The 20,089-nt window shown below is 38.9% G+C and overlaps 1 protein-coding gene across 1 annotated transcript in view; it reads right to left on the reverse strand.

The window, feature by feature from the left end:
- Positions 1 to 20,089, reverse strand: part of MAP3K5 (mitogen-activated protein kinase kinase kinase 5) — a 109,422-nt gene that overhangs the window by 55,098 nt on the left and 34,235 nt on the right. The window contains exons 3-7 of the mRNA XM_052784456.1: positions 18,354 to 18,377; positions 8,734 to 8,927; positions 8,300 to 8,468; positions 7,228 to 7,334; positions 3,491 to 3,661 (exon numbers count right to left, since the gene is read on the reverse strand). Coding sequence (XP_052640416.1) covers positions 3,491 to 3,661; positions 7,228 to 7,334; positions 8,300 to 8,468; positions 8,734 to 8,927; positions 18,354 to 18,377 — 665 coding nt within the window. The remainder of the gene's footprint in view (positions 1 to 3,490; positions 3,662 to 7,227; positions 7,335 to 8,299; positions 8,469 to 8,733; positions 8,928 to 18,353; positions 18,378 to 20,089) is intronic.

Raw genomic sequence — 20,089 nt, forward strand, 5'->3', positions numbered from 1 at the left:
AAAACCCAAACCCCATAAAAACCCACCAAACAGGATGACACTTTCATTGATTTTAAGCATATATAGCTAGAAGAGACCCGTTGGCTGGCATAATCTGTTTGGAGAGACAGTGATGTTAGGAACTGGACTCCCTTTATTGCCCCAGAGATCTTTCATCCTGTACTCCTCATGCAGTATCAGGAAAAGGAAAGATTGACAGAAGAAGAAAAAACCTTGCAAGTATTTTTGTTCCAATACAGGAGACTGTACTTTCACTTTTTTTGTTTTGCCCCCAAATACCTAATTCCTGGCATGACAATCAAAATTTCTCTAGTTCTGGGACAGATACAGACAAAACTTCAAAATTTAAAGATAAAATAAGCATCTCTCATGCATTTCAACAGGTGGGCACATTTGTGCTGTAAACAATGTTAGTCATACAGGCAAAGGAGGTGGAGGTGAGCTTAAGTTTGCAATATAGTTACTGCTTGCAGAAGCACTGGTGAAACAGCCCCCCAAAAAACCTTTTCCCCTTTTCTTAAATATGTTACCACAGAGGTGCCACCAGAGTTACTGATGCGCTCAGTTTTGGCCAGTGATGAGTCCGTTGGAGCTGGCTGGAACTGGCTGTGTCTGACATACGGCAGCTCCTCATCTCTTGTCAGAGGCCACCCCTTCAGTCCCCTGCTGCCAGGAGCTTGCCACCTACCCCCAGCAGACCAGAAAGGACATCCTGGGAATTTTTGTACCGGGGTTCTGCCTTTTCTTTCCAAATTGCTTCCACATCTCCCTTCCCCACAGCAGAAATTAATTTTTCTAGCCATCTTTACATGCTACTCACACCAAGAAATACTGGTATCTTGGACCTCTGTAGTCCTATTTACCTCTCCTAAATTCTTATAACCAAAAGTGTAGTTTTGTATTTGGTGCGATCCTGTGCTGACATTCTTAAACCTGCCTTATATCCACATAGCCTGCACAGCAAAAATTTACAGACAAAAAATAAAACATAACCTGTAATAATTAATTTTGAACAGATAAAAATATTCACAGTGTCCCAAACAACTCACAAGCCACATCTGTTGACTGAACTGATTTAAATTCAACTGGTACAATTGCTGTACCTTGTCACGCCCCAAATATCACTGGAGGAGCCCGCGCAGTATCGTAGAAAGGCGGTAAGTTTTAAAAGTCTGCCTATAAAGTAGAGGCTGGCTTAGCTGATGCGATTATAAATGCCATCAAGAAATTGAAAGCTGACATTTGGGAAAATGTTGCAGTACAAATGCTGAATTAAGGAGATAGCAGTAAAGACATTTGAATAAAGACTTGATAGCTTTGGTAAGTCTGATTTACACTGTCAGTATGCAACAAGAAAGTGACAGTTAATAATTAATCTTTCATCTCTTGTCTCATATTTATATGAAAGATGTCTTTTATTCTGCTTTTTAATTATCAGGAAAGCACACTGCCTGCCTTTTTTTTTTTTTTTTTTTTTTTTGGAATAAAGTACCTTGACATCACCGGTTGTTGCAAAACCAGTGCTTTGGTTCTGCTACCAAATTCTCATTATCTTATGCAATTCACCATACTTCTGCATCCTCATTTCTCTAAGACTGAGATAATAACCCTTACCTCAAAATAAAGTTACACTACCATGGAGGTATTGTTCCTGCACACATCTTCCCTTGTTGTGGCCCGGTGTAGCACTGGAGTAGGTCTGCTCCTTCCCAGGAGCCTTCCACTGAGTTATGAGTCAACCCTTCAGCCATGTCAAGCCTCCTATATGACTAACACTAGAATTCAAATCAATGCCCAGCATAAAGTACAAACCAAAAGCAGCTGGCCCATCCGGTACATCTTCCAGCCAAACTCGAGCTTGACTCAATAGAGATCACCTTGTTCTATGGCAGCGGGCACAGGGAGCAGTCTGTACGGGGTCTGACTTGCCAGAGACTTCAGGGATTATTCATGGGCTGGCTGGTCAGCATCCTACCCTGCTGCAGGAGCTGCCAGCCTGCTGTCCTTTCCCAAACTAGTATGCCTGACTGCAATCACTTCCCCTCATCAAATGTCTGAATATCGTGACTGCTAAGATGCACCAACTAAAAGTGCATTCTACATGAAATATCCTAGAAGTAATTACCACTATTATACATATAATCGTTCTTAGTTCAATTGTGTTTGAAAATGTCAAAGTTTTATCTATTCATAAGGCGCTACTAATGAGGAAAAAGCAAGATGTACAATACCAAAAGTAATTTCTATTTATTCTATTTAGCTTGTGATAATGCGTAGCATTTGCATACAGGACTACAGTTTTCTTTTTACATTAGTTCATGACATGAGCAAAATATTTTTTTTTTTTTAAAGAGAATCTTGAAAGTTTGTTATGGGCTTTGCCTTAGAGGAAATAAAATTTTTCTTTAATTCAAAATTATGAAGAGGGGGACGACAACAATATGCTGCATTCCTGTTATTGCAACATCTTTAAAAAAAGTCCAATAAGCATTGCAAAACTGTGAAACATGACCAGCAATTCTAAACTGTACTCATATTCTGAGACCACAAATGGTAAACAATTATATCTTATCTTTTACCAAAGACAGTTCTAATCTGAAGTTTACTGAAAACAAGTGATAAATGACGAAGGGAGAAGAAAACTTTCCATTCTAAGCATTTACTTCAACAGGCAGCTGATGAGCACAAGACCAGAACTAGAATCTGATGTGCACGATACATAAACACAGATTGTCTGTTCCCTCATCTGAATCATAATGGAGAAAAGGAGCGCATCCTCACAGAAGTCTAGGATGGCATCCAGTGCCTCCATTTGTTAACTTATTCCACATAACAGCGTTTTAGTGCATTTCAAAAGCAATAAAAAACATGATACTTGCCTCTAAAATTAAGATAAGAATTTGTCTAGCCTATTGTGTGCTACTTTGACTATTGATGGGACTGTAGTCCACTGTAATATGCATATACTATATGGTGATGATGAGGTGATAAAACTTTTGCCAGCATGAGCTTGTAAGAGTCATATTACTTGTGAGCATGGAAGCAGAAAAAAAAAAAAAAGACGACAGAATGGTACATCCTAAGCATCAGTGCAGAGTTAAACCTCAGCACTTTTAAGCCTAGCTAGCTAGTATCTATCAGATTGCAGATATGCCAATTGATTCACAGCTGATTATTGTCTGGCTCAGATTCCTAAGAATAATATAGTAAACAGGAGACTTCATATTTGGGAAAAAGGAGGAAAATATACTCCGATGAGAGCTACCTAAACTTCCAAGTCTCTGAGGCACCTCAAGAACTTTGTGGAACCAGATCTGTGAACAACATAAATCTCTCATTCTTAACAAATAAGCAAAGAAGATTAGAAGATTCAGTGTATCCCTTAAGGATGCCAAATTTTTGGAATGAAAAACAGTTGAAATATATTCTTGTTTAAGGAATATTTTTCCAAAGCTAACAAAAGGACATAGACCAGGAAAACAGTACTCACCAGAACGTCCCTTTGTCCCTGCTTTCTGTATCTGTGAACCCAGATTCCAAAAACATGTCCTTGTAAATTCGACCAACCAGGCAGTACATATCTGAAGCTACTTGGTCTTCCTGTTCTACCAGGGGAATCATAATTTCTAGAGCTTTCTGTCTGTCTCCAGGCAGATTTCGCCTATTAAACAATAAAAATTTTGATTAAAAAACCCAATGAAGTTAACAAGAAAGTTTTTCATGACCATGTTTGAATATATATGTATGATTTTATCCATGTAAAATGTGTCTCTAGACACAATGGATTATATTATATATCCACACTTTTTTCTCCCTCTTTCTTTCTCTTTTTTTTCCCTTTTCTTAATATCACGGGACACGTTTATAAAAGCCCTGAAACATGTTTCCTCTCTCTCATGAAGCATCAGCTAGAGCAAAGCACTAACAGCAGCAACAAGAGCCTCAAAAGAAATTCTTAGAAAGATGACTTGTTACTTTCTTACAAAATAGAAAGATACGAACCTCAGGTTTCGTATCTAATATTTCTTTCATAGTAATTCATGCTTTAAAGGAAAGAAAGATTCCATCTTGTGTTTGTGGGGTTTTATATATCTATATATATATGTATGTATGTATGTATATACACACACATTTTGATCGTGAATGTGAAGCAAAAAACCCAAAATGTACAAACCAGACTGAATTCCCATAATAGGGAAGGTTAGGAAGTGAAGCTGATAATATTAACAGGAGTACTTAAGACAAATAAACCACATAATTGCAAGCATTAGACACTTCCTGGTGACTCACAGTTTAGATACATATATCGTTCAGTATCAAGAGTTTAGAATTTTTTACATATTTGTGTACTGAACAAGCAAATGACTCCTTTCTCAGCAAAAACTATTCTTCGGTGGTTTGGAAAGAGTATTATATTCTTTTGGAGAAATTGCTTGTAATATTTCAGTGGCTACAATTTGAATTGAGGAGAATATATAAAAGTGGTTTTGTATCTGTCTTGCAAGCTTTGCACTGAAGAAGTTTGCAAGAGAAAGCTACCTCAGAAAGAAAAAAAAACCAACACATCAAAAGCCACAGCCATCCTAAAGCAGATACTATTTGATCAGAAGTTCAGTAGTGGATTTTTTCTTCCCCCTCTACAAGAACATATCAAAGTTTTGATGCATCTGCACAGGTAGTGTCAATGTCAAACCTGAGAGATCAGAGCATGTGTACTCTACGTGATACCTGAACTTGCGAGCTCTGAGCTCATGTATGCAGCTCCAGAAGGGAGTGATGTGGAAGAAAAGGTTTAAATCAAGCAGAATAGGTAACAAAGGATGAATGAGTACTTACATCATAACAAAAATAATTAAGAAAACAGAGCAAAAGCACTTGCTTGAGCAGATAGTATAAAACGCTTTCCTGAGCAAAAAAACCCCAGAGTGTGCAAGTCTACGTGCTGGGCCAACCTCTATTGTTGTCTCAGCCTGATGAGAAAGACAAATGAAACCCAGTGCTGTCTCCACCCAACCTTCAGACCAGTCAGATTCTACCAAATTAGGAAAAGTCCCCTCAGACTACAGAGCTGCATTAGGCTCCCCAAGTACTTCTAGAGTGGCACAGCAAGGCTGGTGTACTCATTTGAGATGGACAATCCCAGGCCCCAGGGAGAGAAATCAAGTGCTCCTGGCTGAGCAAGTAACAGTCTCCTTCAGGTCTGTGTTACTTAGTTCCCCTGCCAACTGATCACTTGCCGGTTGTTGAAGGTTTGCTTCCTTTTGTTTTCTCTTCTCATATTGACCACTTCAGCAAAGGAACAAGGGTAAGTCTGCAGCTTCGTTTTTCGGCTGACACTCATTACAGAAGGGCAATTTTCAGAATGCAGTTTCAGGTGGATAACTCTTCCACATCTTGTATCAACTATCACTAATCCAGATCAAACCAATAGCTACCTGAACTTAATGAGAACAAAACCAGTAAGACACAACAGTGTTTTATAATATGAGCCATTTACACTTTGCTGGTCTCCAGAGACAGAGGTCCCCACTTTTCTTTCTGCTTACTCTTCCACCATCAGTGCCCTCACACACTTTCTTGATTTAGTTCAGACTAATCCTGACTAATTGAGCCGCTCCATCCTTCCGTACTCGTGACCTGGATTAGAAGCAAGAGGGACAGCTTCTTCCACAACAAACGTTCAGATGTGCAGAGTATTCCAGACCTGCCTTAGCTCAGGAAACATCCTCTATATTCCCAATAAGGAGAAAGCTACAATTAACCCAAATAATTCCTTCCTAGCATACAGCAAAGCATAAACATTTTCATGGCTGTCATGGATTCCAGTGGAATGTACAATCTGGAGAAGGGAGGGAGAGGAAAATCTGAACTCCTTTGGAGGTACTGTGTAGACCTTTTGTATGAAGATACCCTCAAAGGCTACATCTTAATAGTCACATCTATAAAAACAGACCTTTCAGTCTGCAAGAAGTCTCAACAGAACCAATGAAGTGTAAGAATCTGCTTGAAAAGATTGTATTGCAATTCTGCAGGTTTTTTAGTGCCCCAGTGAACTAGTCAAGTCCTGTTTTCAAAGGTGACTTTGTTTTAGAAAATGGTGGCCCTGAGGTCTAAATACCTTCTTAAAACTCCAAGGTACACCTAGTGACCTTTGTGAAGGCTACGTAGAAGTGGCAGACACATGCTGGACTATTTAATCTGCAAAGCTCCACATATTTATGGCAAAGCAGGAACAAAAAGGGCACAATATTTATACCTTCATATACTTGGTACAAAGGAACAAGAAAGGATCTGGACGTTTTATTCAGACAAAACAATGCCAGATAGCTGTTTTTTATTTTTGTTTTGTTTCAAAAACAGGTTTAGTTTTTCAGCTAATTACTTGTGACATATTTTGACATCACTTTGACATGACATGCAGTTTTGAGGCTCTTCAGCAAACCTGAATTACAATATTCAAATCTGCGAGAAGCAGAAAGATCTGTAGACATTTTCCATATTTGAGAATTTCAATGCTGACACCTGGTCTACTCCTCTAAATGTCAATAGCAAAATGTTTATTGTGATAACAGCAAGGAAGCAGAAAACCTCTGTAGTTTCCTCTAAAAAACTCCCCCTTTAGTGCCTTGCCCAATTGCCAGTATCCTAGAAAAAGAAAAATCTAGGCTTGGCTCTCATTTAACCCAAGAAAGTAGTGCATGCTGCTCCATGTGGCACATTTTGTGCATGTTATCAGAGAACATGAAAATTAGGGTATTATTATTATTATTATTATTATTATAAAATCTTCTGATGGCCACTTGATGAAAGTTCTCCTCCTGTCTCCTGACACTACCAGAACTCAGACTTGAATAAGATGATGTCTAAGTTAGCACAAATGCTGCAGCACTGCCACTCATACAGCAATGTTAGAAGTGTATTTTATAGAGGTAAAATACTGCTAGGTATTTATTTGCTCTGATTTAGGTACTGAAATGAGAAAATGATGCAAACCTATGGAAAGACAAATCAAACACATTTAAGGAAAAGGAATGGATTTTGACAGTACAAGAGAAAGAAAGCTTAGATTGATCACTAAGCTCAGAGTCCCCAGAGTTGCTTCACTGAAAAACCCTAGACGTGCGTATGAAGATTCCAGTAGGAAACTTCACCCGGGACTACCAAGCCTGTGAGAAGTCTGCAGTTCTGATTTACTGTTCAACAGCAGAAGAAAGGGAGGATTCTTACCTGTTCAGCGCAAACGCATAATGAAACCTCACATGGTGGTGGGAAGCCAAGTCAAAAGTAGGCAGTTTTTCTAAGGTTTTCACCAGTTTCACAATGGAATCATAATCCTTTCAAAAGAAGGGAATAATGAAGTTTTATGTAGCTCTACTGAGGTATGCCTATATAAACTCCTCTTTGAACTAAGCACCTCTTATTTCATACTAAGAAGTATTTTCAGTTCATTTTAAGTTTTATAGATTTTAGTTTCTTCAGTCTCAAACTGTAAACAGCCTGGCACTCATCAGAAATGTGAATATGCACAGTATTTAGCAGGGACACACAATTTGGTCTCCTGTACTGCTTCAACATGGACCTGTGGAAATTTTAGTACATCTATGTCATGATTAAAGTTAGCTTCAGGGGCTGAATGCATATCAGAGTTCATATTGTACAGACATTACAATGCTAACTGCTTCTGAATTAAGGCATCCCAAAACTCTGAAGTAGGCATGAGCCACAAAAACACAATAAAATAATCTTTCAATACCACAGTTTTTAAAGTAGCTTACTCTCTGACATATTTAAAAAACAAACAAACAAAACCAAAATTGAAACCAAACCACTTCAAAATGTTTAAGGAACAACAGTTGAAATTATGTCTAACAAAGTAAGCAATTACTTGCACCGTTCCAGAAGCCAAAATGCACATGAACATTTTATGTTTCCATGAGAAATGTCACAAGCATGGTGACAAAGAATACGTACACGTATCAATAGCAGAATGCTACCATAGCCTTTAAGTAGGACACGCTACAGGCTGTTTGTCACATAGTAATGCTGAGATGGAGAAGGGTTATTCTATGTTGTGTACTTTTTAGATGCTGTTATAAAATAACAGCACTTATCTGCTATGAACAGTCTAACTACAAAAAAAAAGTAAAAAGCATCAGTGAAGATACTGTAAAAGATTTTTACTAGTGTGCATTATTTGTATAGTTTGTTAGCAAATATGTGCAAAATATACTAAAAATCTCACTGAGAATGTAATTTAATTTACTATGTTTTAGCTGATCTTAGAGCATAGGATTCATACCTGGATGTCTCTGTAGGACAGCAGCAAGTTTATTACAATGTCAGCAGACAAGACTTCAACATTATCCACTCGCTGTCGAATCCTTGCCAGCTCTGCTGCAAGCTCTTTGCCTGTGTAGAGGTTACGGGCCTTCCTGATGTCGTTCAGAATGGATTCCCGGAAATACTGGCTGGAGATGAACAACTTCACGTCAGCAATTTGGGACAGGTCCCTTGCATTTGTTTTTCTGGCCTTGCAGCTCTCCCACAGTGTATATGTGGAACAATTATTGATAGAGCAGTGTCAATGGAGAGATTTCGTCAAGGTAAGTCATTCATTATTAATTTATCTTGACAGAAGGCAAAACATCACATCACCCTGAAGCTAGAGTCTGACATTTATATTGCCAGCCGGAATATATGAGTTTTACACAGGGGTACAAAAAGACAACTCACCTTGAACTGGCCTGTGCCACCTTCAAGAGCTGAATAAATCGATCCACCAGAGGTAAGCATATAGGCCCAAGCAGCGACTCAAAACTGGGCTGCATTAGTTCTGTTAGTCCCTTCATAAAACTGCTATCACAGCAGTACACCTTGTTATGTGGAGTTATCATATAAGGAACAAATATGTAGTTACCAGTGCACATCTGTAAGGAAACAAGGTGCAATATTTAGGGCAGTTATGGTTTGACAAGCCTAAGCATAAAAGAATTGCATATACTACCTGCAGAATTTCACCTGTTAAAGTCAAAGGGAGATCTGCTGCTTATTTCAGCAAAACCAAGATTTTACCTATGAAGCTCTAGGGTTACATAAATTCAGTATGAAATACACCTGAAATGTATTCTTTCAGATTTCTGAACTTCTTCCTCTAAGATGAGTCTTTTTAGAAGCATCATGTTGACCTTAAAATAGTCATTAGCTCAATGGCAAAACAATTCTGAGGGCACACCCTAGTCACCCCAAAGTGGCAGGCAGACTAAAGTGAAGCTGACGTACTCTTTTCAAGCTGACTGATGTTCAGAAAAGAGCAAGCACTCTGCAATTTAGTATAGTTAGGCTCACAAATGTTGAAAACAATAACACAAGCTAGTTGCCTCACAACAGGAAAACTGTAGAGAGAAACTAATCCTCATATGAACTGCAAAATTACTCAAATAGTTTAGCATAAAAAAGACAAATTAGATTCCCTGTTATGTAGCAAACTTTCTTGGCCAGTGGGACTTAAAACTGTACATAATTCAGAATAACCACTTATGGAAAATCTTAGCATTGCTAAACTGTATTGATTTCTATATATCAATGTATGACAGATACTTCACAAAAAAAAAAAAAATTCATTTAAGTTTGTCTTCCAGGAAAGAGGGAGGCAAGATGTCTGGTGCCTGTGGTATGCATGCGAGTACGGATTTATGCACATAGAAAGTTTGCTGAATATTTGTGGTTCTGAAGGGTCTTAACTATGAGACAGCACACCATCAAAATCAGGAGGAGTTCTGCCATTTGGCTCTCGAAGCTGACTCCACTACTGAAGTGGCCAGCAGCCCAGCAAGAAAAGCCTTAAGGAAGCAATTCTTGAGACCCATCATTTTGGTGCCCCTAAATTACTTCCAAGGTTAATTACTTTCTGGTCAGTTTCTTCTGCTTTCCCAGAAGTCAATACAGCAATGAGGACATCACTTCATAGTCTTCCCTGGCAAGCTGAGCTCCATGCATTGAGAGAGCAGCAACTGAATAGTTTTCAAAATGCACAATACCAGCTGTGTGCTTAAAACATGCATTTTAACATGCATTATTAGATTTTTAAAACATGGAAGGATTGAGGTACTCTAGTCTGTATGAATGTATGTGTACAATTATATCAGTAAACACATGTTTGGGTACAGATCAGAGATTGGCTATGAAGAGTGCAAGAATTATTTTTTTTTCTTAATTACACCTATTATGCTATGACACTATAAGACCTCACTATAAAGGCAATCCCACCCCCACTTCTGAGGGATATAGACAAACTGTAAAATTTAAAAGTAATTGATGCAGGCAATTACATTAAGTCCATTGAGCTCAACTAACCTAGAACTTGGTTGGAGATTATTGCATACACACACTTGCACAAGGATGAATTTAGTCTTCTGCCCCCAACAACTGCAAAACGTTACAGCTGAATAGCTAAGACATTTTTCTGTGCATGACTGTAGCAATTCCAAAGGAAACTTGAGAACTGGGAAGTGTATGACATTATTTTTAAGAAGCAATTAAGAAGTGTGATGCTAGAACCCAAACTGCTCATCTTTACGATGGAGAACTGAATGGACACTTCTGCTCAAAAATATGCTACCATGTAAGGTGATCACACACTTTTAAGAGTGAATGGATGAACCTTTGACCCTGCTAAAACCTAATAAGCTCCACAGTCAAAAGCAGAGAGGAAATTATGAATTTGCTGGAACTGGTTTCTGCAATTACAGGACAAGGGCAGTCAGTGACTGGCACAGGAACCACTATTAAGCATAGGCAGACTATTCTCCAACTTTCCTTTTTTAAATAAAGGAGAAAAAGTTTGGGAAGTCAGAGCCAAGAGAAAGGGTGAAATAGCTACAGATATCCTGGGGCAAGCATTTTACTTCCTAATGTTTATTCAGTGCATTAAAAATAAATTCAAGACTGCTTGCAGGAAGGCCTTCTCAGACCTCTGGCACACTGTTCCCAAAGCTCAAGTCTTAATTAAAAATCAGCTCTGAAAAAGGATGTTTCCAGCTTTTGAAATCCACAGAACCCAAAGTTTATCCTGGCATAATGGTCAGGCCACCTACAGAGACAGTACTGGAGTCTTCACAAATAATCCTACAAGCAAGAAAACTACTCTTCCTGCAGAGGCCAAGTGCCTGAGTCCATTACCAAGCAAGAGCTCTTATAAACTTATCCCAAGTGCACCTTCTGGAGGAAGTAGGTATCTATTTTGGTGGAACAAGAAAGCCAGCAAAAATTAGCTTACATGCATTTTTCCTGGTACCTGGGCAGGGCGGGGGGAAAGCTGGTTATATTTCAGAGCCTGCTATGGAAGACATGCAGACCCAGTAGCCTTTGAAAGCAGTGGACTAGGAAGAACTTAACAGTAAAAGACAGGAGAAACCACTGTGTGGGAAGAAAACAGAAGAAAGTAAGATCAACTTGCAGTTGTTCAGAGGGCCCCCAGGGTTCTCAGGGAATTGTCTCAAGGTAGAATCTCACCTTGATCCTTGGTGGCAAGTACCATGGGAATACAGTAGCCTTTCCCTCAGGCAGGGAGTTAATTTGGTTGTTAACTTAACCTAGACAGTTACATTTTGTGGGGAGCTCTGTATCTCTGAAACCTCTCAAATTTGGCTGAAATTCATCAGACAGACAAACAGGCAGATATGGAAAGAGGGTGGAGGATGAAAAAAAAAGTACAAGTTCCTAAGTTTCATTTCCTTAAGATATAGGCTTTAACAAAACCCCCCCCCAAAACCAACAAAAAACAACAACAAAAAAACCAAAACCCACAACCAAAAAAAACCTCACCAAAAAAACCCCACATGCAGCAAAGTTAAGAAATACAAGAAATATTGACCTCAGTTTCACTTTACTAGCTAAAGAATACATTAGATATTTAACAGCTGAACCTGACAAAGGCAGATATACGTAGCTCTGATGACAAAAAGAAAAAAAAAATCAAAAGATATATATTATTTATTAAAGGTGGTGGTGGAAGAACGATAACAGTGATGACAAGACTGCTCTTGTGTAATGAAGTCTATGGTTTCCCACTATCGAGAAACACATTTTGTCACCATCACAAATTCTAACTACAAAGAGTCCAACCCCAGCTGCATTTGGGAAATGATTGGGATGGGAGCCCAAGAGGACCAGGCTGTGGGGGCTGCAGCTGAGGAGCTGCTCCAGGGTCAGACAGCTCTAAACCTTCTTCCCCAAAACAGAGCGCATGACTTGCTGCTTTCCTCATTCCCAGGCTATGCAACCTCTGCCTCAGCCACTTTTACTTCCTTTCTCACCTTTCTTTGTCAAAATATAAGCTACACTAACTTAAGTCAGAAAGGATCAGGTGGTCTTTCTGACACACACTTCCTATCTGCTCACACATTGCTTTACATTTTGACTTAGTGCACATTATTCCACTTGGAAGTTTAAATATATTCCACTTATCCTATTAAAATCTGCCCTGTAAAACTCCATCCCAACTCTGATTTCACAAACTCTGATGTTCTTTCCTAACCCTAATTAACTTCACTCTATATTCGAAGTTTGTTGAGCACCCAAGACAAAATTGCTATTTTCCTTTGATCCATTCCTCTGACTTGCCATACCATGTACAATGAAAGTAACAGAATCAAGCCACTCAAGAAAAATGGGCAACTCTTGAAGAAGTAACACCTTAAATCCAATTGCAATATTCTCAGTTACGTCAACACCCTCTAAAAAAACGTAAGTAGCATAAAGGGTCTTCAAAAGTGGGTAGGAATAGACCCCCACCACCAATCAACAACAGGTGCTGGAAGTTTCATTTTCCAACCCTCTTTCTTTATAAATCCCTCATTATTTAAGGTTCAAAAGCTAACTACACTAGTGAAAGTTACAAAGTGACTGCAGGTGACCTGAGTTGTAAGCTGAAAGGCATTACTGAAAACATCAGGGGCTGGGACAGGCCATGAGTGTGCATGCAGATAGTTACTATGGTTCAGCCTGATGCACAAGAACTCAGGGCATTAGATAAGGTAAACTTGGCCTGAGCTCTCAGGTCAGCTGAACTAGTTATATCTAAGAGATAAGAACATACATAACTTCAAAGGCTTTGGGCCAGCACACTCAGTACCTGGCAACATAAGGCCACCTTCTGAAAGACTATCTGTGCCATAGCCCATTACGTCAAATCCATCAGACTAATCAGAAGGCAGAAGTACTGGCTGGAGCCAGCTACACATGCTTAAATGCTTACCACAAAGTGACAAAACCTGTAATTCATTTTTGCAAATGTTTTAATTGGTTTATATTTTTCTAATGTCCCTTCCTCACTTACTGTGCAAAATTAAGCAGTTCCAGAGTGTGTGTAATTTCAGTTTAAATACAGCCATAAGATTGTCTTGACGGCTCTACAGTTACAGAATTTAAGATTATGCTGCTCCTAGCTAGACCTACTGGTCACTGGAACATTAAGGACTTCTTTCTTGTTTGATATCCTTTCTCAGCTTCTTAAAAGAAATTAATATAGCACCTACTTGTATTTAAGTAGATAATAAAGATGCATTAAAGACATAATAAAAATGCACAGCATATAGTTATATTTTAATGATCACAGTAAGAATATAAAACAGCTCTTCTTTCAATATCCTCCTCTAATGCAGAACTGTTACTTGTAAAAGGGACATCTTTTTGGGACTTCAATTTGGAGACCATGTCTTCTTAGAAAGAACATCATGCAATAAGGTGAACACTATTCTCTCCCCCGCAAATACATCTGACATAGTACAGAAGATTTTTCTCTGAAAGTTGTACAGATTAAGACATGGTGCTATACAAATGAGCATTTGAGTTCTGCCCAATTAATTCTCAGATCTTGAATTTTACTTCAAAAGGAAGGAGAAAATCTGCAAAATCCCAGGGAGCCAATGGTGTGCAGTCCTCTTGATTCCCTGAGGCTCTTCACTAACACTGCTCTGTTGGAATCATTTAACAGTCAAATATCCACAAACAGAAGAAAGCTACCTTCAAAGACAAGAAGTGTCAAAGAAAACAAAAATCTCCCAAAACAAAACCATGATGTTTTGCTCTGGGTGGGAGAATCTAGCAGAATCCCATCTACTTGCCTAAGCTTCATGTCAGCATCCAATGTAACTTTTTTTTTAATAAATAAAATCAGCTGAGGTAATAAAAATAGCAGTATCACTCACAAGTAGGAACTGTTCTTCCTGCTGACTCTCCTTTAATTAAGATCAGCTTTTTTGCATTTCTCCTACTAGTTCTTTTGAGAAATATCTGCTCTTATTTCAATTCTTCTGATGAGATTTTTCTTAGAGGTAATTCTCTGACTGCACATGGTGTTACACGTAGCAGATGGCAAAATCCTAAACCAAGTTATGAAATCTATTCCCTCCATCCCCCAAACACACCGTAAATCAATATGTGCTGATGTTTTAATGAATACACACTCAGTTTGGGTTTACTTCAAGTCCCACTCACATGAATGACAGCCTTGCTACTGATTTGAGAAGGAACATAAGTAAGCCTCGCACCTCAAATGAACTGAAGCACAGAGACTGGGTCTACTCTTTTAAATACTTCATTTTCTTTGGAAATATATTCTTTCTTTATCTGCCCAGCAATAACATTCTATTGCAGCCATAACACCTCCTAAATGGTTGTTAAAAAAAAAAAAATAAAAGTCAGCACACACTCTATATGGTCCTTTCATCATATTCACATAGGAAAAAAAGTTCTAACTTTTTCCAAGGAAACTATGTGCCAAATATATTAGTCAAAGAATTAAAAAAATGAAAGAACGAGCAAGAGATAGTGAAGTATCATAAATAAATACCACAGTTGTCATCATAATGAAATATTTACTGAAGGTTACTACATAGCATTTTTACATACTTGGATACCAAAAATCAAACTGCCCCTGAATTATTTGTCAGCTGCGTGAGGAGTATCAAAAATATTTCCCCCTATTTCCACAGGGAAAGAGACAAATAGCTAAACATATCCTGTAGGATCTACAGTCTTCTAGCAGTACCTATATGGAGGCTCCAAGCTTGCCAACACCTCTGGCATGCCTCATCCAGGGTCACTCATTTTCCCGCATCTGCTGAAGGAGCACTACACCAAACTGCCTCCCAAGCTACACCTTAAACAGGAGGCAGTTAGGAAGGGCTGTGGAAAACCAGTAAAAATTACAATCTCTGATCTCTCCAAGTGTCAGAAAAGGAAAACACTGTTAAGAGTCCCCAGCCATACAACATTAACCCTGTTGCTTAATCACTGAAGCCTGCGAGTCAGCTGCCCAGCAGAACGGTTCCCATGGCCTTGCAATCCCTCTTCCGATCAGGCCAGCAGCTGTACCGTGGTCTCACACCCCCGGCAGCTCCCAAGGCTACCGATCACCCCAACCTGGTGCAAGCAAGCAGCCCGAACTGAAAGGTGAGCACTGTGTCGAGGTGTTACTGCAATTGCTTGTAAACCACATGTATAATGCATGCACATTAAACTTCCTCAGATTCAGCAAGAAGCGAAATTTTTAAAAAAATTGAATAAATGGCCATTTGGAACCTGACCTGCAGTTTTTCTCCAAAGCTGGTAAAACTCAAACCAGGGAGAATTAGGATGTAATAAAAACTGGTGAGCTAAACCAAGCAAAGTACAGCCACGAACTGTAACCTTTATACCAACATCTCCTTGTGACTGAAACTCTTTACTAGTAATTTCTAGAATGCCTCTGCTGCTTGGTTGACCTCAAAAATCAGATAAAAGCAAAAACTAAACTTAAGCTTTCAAATATCAAAGTAACTGCCTCCTGTCGAAGTGTCACTCCGTGTAAAAATGTATGGTTTTGGTATTACTGCAGCATTTAGAAGAGGTCCAACTAAATAGCTATAAAACCACATATAACAGGAAATGAGCCTATGTTATCTTGCACTGCTCTGCCCTGACAGGCTCCAGGCAGCTTATCCTAGCTATGCAACATTGTATTGACTATTATTAGGAAGCACAAAAATCCAATCAAAACAAAGAACAAAACAATTGGTAATGTTTTGCGTTTTTTTTCTCCCCACTAGTTTTAGGGATACAAGGTTCAGGAAAAGCAAGCACAAGGCATTTCAGTTAGACAGATATATATAGATACACACACGCATGCACTTGTTTTGCAGCCTTTTTAATCCCCTGGTGCCAGGGATACCATTGTCCTGTTACAGCTGATGTTTGCATGCTATTAAAAAACATGTTCTAGAACAGCAGGGCTAAACTCCTGGTTTATTCATATGTGAATTTCATTTTTGCATATTTGCAACCTCACATAATCATTCATATTACTATTTTGGTAAGGGTGGGCATCAGTCACGGACTCTCAAGAACAGCACCTTCGTCATACCCATTTATCCAAGAGTCTTACAATTTATGAAGAAATGATTTTCATGAAGCAGGAATTATATTCAATAGTTAGGCATGCACCAACATTGTGAAAAGTCTACTTCCAGGTAATTTGGCTAACATCATGCCAAAAAACGAGGAAAAAGGAGAAAAAAAAATAAATCAGCTGCGGAGTTGCTAAGCCAGTTTCACTGACTTCCCTGTTCTAATCCCTGGGAAAATACTTCCTCCCAGAAAAGATGTTATGTGGGTGTGCTTGAAAAAATCTAAGACTCTCAAGGAACACGTTCTTTTTGTGGCATACATTGAAACATTTCTAAAAGTGATAAAAGACAGTTTCACAGCCACCTATCCAAATTTAAATGGAAAACAGAACAATCCTTTCTCAAACAGGTGAAGGCCAAGTTATCACACCTCTTCTTGAGCTTCAGGGACTGCCATTTAAAAACAGGGCAAGACAACAACTCCCCTTTATTGTACTGTACCAGTCATCTCCTGCTGGTTTCCTGCTAACAGAGCTCTTCCCCATACCCTCCCACGGACATTACATTAGTCACACATCATTTTCCCTAGATCCTGGGTGACCAGAACAAAAATACAGAATGCAATACATTCATTTACACAAAAGGCCTTACTGTTCTCTTTCATTTTGTGTAAAGGCCTAACTGATCACTTACCCACTTTCATTAGAGAAAGGCAAGAGATTTTTAGTCTAGCACATAATTCACAGCATTCTGTGAGTCTCTGAAAAACACTTTTTGGTTAAGAGCTGTACAGAAACTCTAAATGGAACCCTCTGCTTTTTTTTTTTTAATTAAAAGAAAAAAAGTAACTTAAAATGCAGTATTAGGGCCAAAGCTTACACTGGTTTTGAAGCCATCTTTAGAAACTCTATCAGCTATAGTAGGTAACTGCATCCTTTTCAAAGAATCATGTTTCATACTGGCAGAAGTCAGTACTTAATCCATGAATTTCACTGTTAAATAAAAAAGTAAAACCAGGAATACTGCAGGTTTTATGGCAGTTTTAACACTGTGGGAAATAAAACCTGACCAATTTCTAAAATTAAATAATTCATATGACCCTTAGAAAACTTTATTCAAATATATTGAATTGTACAGCACATACATAGCACCTCAGGGTATCTGCACACCACTGACTAACCACTATAAAATTATATCTTAGCATATATGGCTACCAGTAAGTCCCAAAGCGAGGCCAAGAACAACTCAACATGTCAGATATATATTCTGACATGACTGGCCCTGCTGCTCCAGCACAAACCACATTGAGAAAGCAGTGTTCTCACAGTCAGAGGTCTGCCTCCCTTGAACTTGGGAGTGAAAAAGAGAAGAGGGATTTGCAAGGCCAACCTCAGAAACCAGAGGGATGCCAGGTGCAGAAACCTACAGTTTAATGACTGACAGTCATAGACAGACTACTGGGATCTGCACTGCACTAGGACTAACAGGATCCAGGACTCAACTTCCAGAAATAAATACACACACACACTCTTTCTTTATAAATATACATATTTTCATAGCTGTAGCTAAGGGTTTCTAAAATGGGCATCAGTTTCCAAATAACTCTCCTTTTCAAAAGAGTATTTTTCAAAAACACTGAAGAACACTGTACAGAAAAAGGCAACCGAAAAAAACCCCCACAAGATGACAGATGTAAATAGTGTGCGAAAAAATACAACAGACAAGTAAAGGCAGCAAGGAAAATACCAATGATAGATGGAGGCAAGGTAAGAAGTGAGCCTGGTACCTAGCAACAAAGTGATATACACAGATTTGCTGCTAGGATTTCCAGAATTCTGCATCTAACTCTGTAAAATACAGTAGGAGAGTGTTAAATGATTCAAGTGGAAAACATAAGATAAACAACATTAAATGGAAGAGAAGTTTGGAATGCCTGGAATTCAACTGGCACCCAGAAGTCATACTTACATTATTCTTCTGGCAAATAATTTCCTGGAATAAAAAAAAAGAAAAAAAATAATGTTGATAGCACTGAACAACTACTAGGAAAGATACCTGATCAGCATGACTTGCTAATATTAATGTTTACAGACGCATGACAGGAAAAGGCTAGTTGGTAGATATTTTCTATGCTTGTCAAATCAATATAAATCAGGTATTGTCTCAGGAGAGACAAAACAACTATGGAACCAAGTAGATACATACATCCTATATATACACTCAGGAGCATATGTAGTGTGTGCATCTGTATATACATATATATACAGGCATACATGTACATACCCCTCCCTATATAAATTTTCCTAGAGGGATGCTGTTCAAAAGTTGACTATTAATACACATGCATTCAAATTTGAGAAGTTAAATATTGTAAGTAACATTTTGCTGCCAGCAGAAGAAAATGTGAAGAATAGTAAAAGCAGTATTTCTATGAGGTTTTAAAATATTCTGAAACTGGTTGAAATTCACACTGCTCTAGTAAGCCTGATGCAAAGAATGTATCTTCACATTTTAGATGTAAAGTTTCAGAGAACAAGAAGCCAGAGCACACACAGATGAGAAGAGCTGGTGTTTGCACTCTAATCTGGGTGGTATAGCCCAAGTGCAAACCAGTTGTGGACAGTGACCTTGCTTTTAGGAAAATTTGTCAGCAAGTTCTGACCCCAGCAACTGATTACCCTGCCAGATTTATCAGACAGTGATGCTACCACTCTGCCACACTGGAACCGCTAAGCAGCTTCACCTACACCACAGCATTAAAAACAAACAGTGTCAAACCAAGGCACCTCAAACTTTACAGGTTGCGCAAGTCAGGCTTCCATAAAACTGCTCTTCACCCTCTTGAGGGGGCATGTTTCACCTGTGACTGTTGCTAGGTTTTGAAGTGTGGGACATAAATACGTTTATATACATAAGTATACAAACCTATACATGTACATATATATATAATCATAGAACAGTTTGGGGTGGAAGGGACCTTTAAAGATCATCTAGTTGAACTCCCTGGCATAAGCAGGGACACCTTTCACTAGATCAGGTTGCTCAAGCCGCGTCCACCCCGATCTGAATGTTCATTCAGAGGAATATTCCACCAGCAAACGTGGCTTTGTACCCCAGTTAAATCATGTGCTGCAGTTTTGTATTTCCTGCGTTTCCATGACCATTTTCAGTTTTTGAATCCACCACCTTCTATACAAGATTAAAATGGCCCACACACTCCCGCATTGCTTCTACTCTCTGTGGTGGTTGTAACAAATACAGAAACAAACATTGCCTCAGAAGATGCCCAGGCATGCCCACAACTACTTTTTTCAGGCAGTCACTAAATAATATGGAAGGGGTCTTGCGCTCTGAAGACTTTTCTGCAAACTATCACAAGCGGAAACATGGCCTCAGCTCAAAGCTAAAGGAAACTCAAGGGAGTTTTTCAGTGGGCACTGTACCAGTGGCAAATGGGACATCCAAGTCTCCCCATGCAGATTTGGGCTTCTACTGATGTCAGTGGGAACCCTGCACGTGACCCATTTGCAAAGTCCAGCTCCTAAACTAGTAAAAAGTTCTCCCAAGTGCCCAAAGAAGCCTGGTGTTTCACTCCAAGTGATTTTCAGTGGGAGTTGGGTATTTGGCTTCTTATCCTGTACAATGAAATTCTGCTCTGCTTATACTGTAGATCATTGTACTTGCAAAATTGAATTCAAGCCACA

The sequence above is a fragment of the Harpia harpyja genome, chromosome 4 (assembly GCF_026419915.1).
Source record: "Harpia harpyja isolate bHarHar1 chromosome 4, bHarHar1 primary haplotype, whole genome shotgun sequence".
Classification (NCBI taxonomy): Eukaryota; Metazoa; Chordata; class Aves; order Accipitriformes; family Accipitridae; genus Harpia; species Harpia harpyja.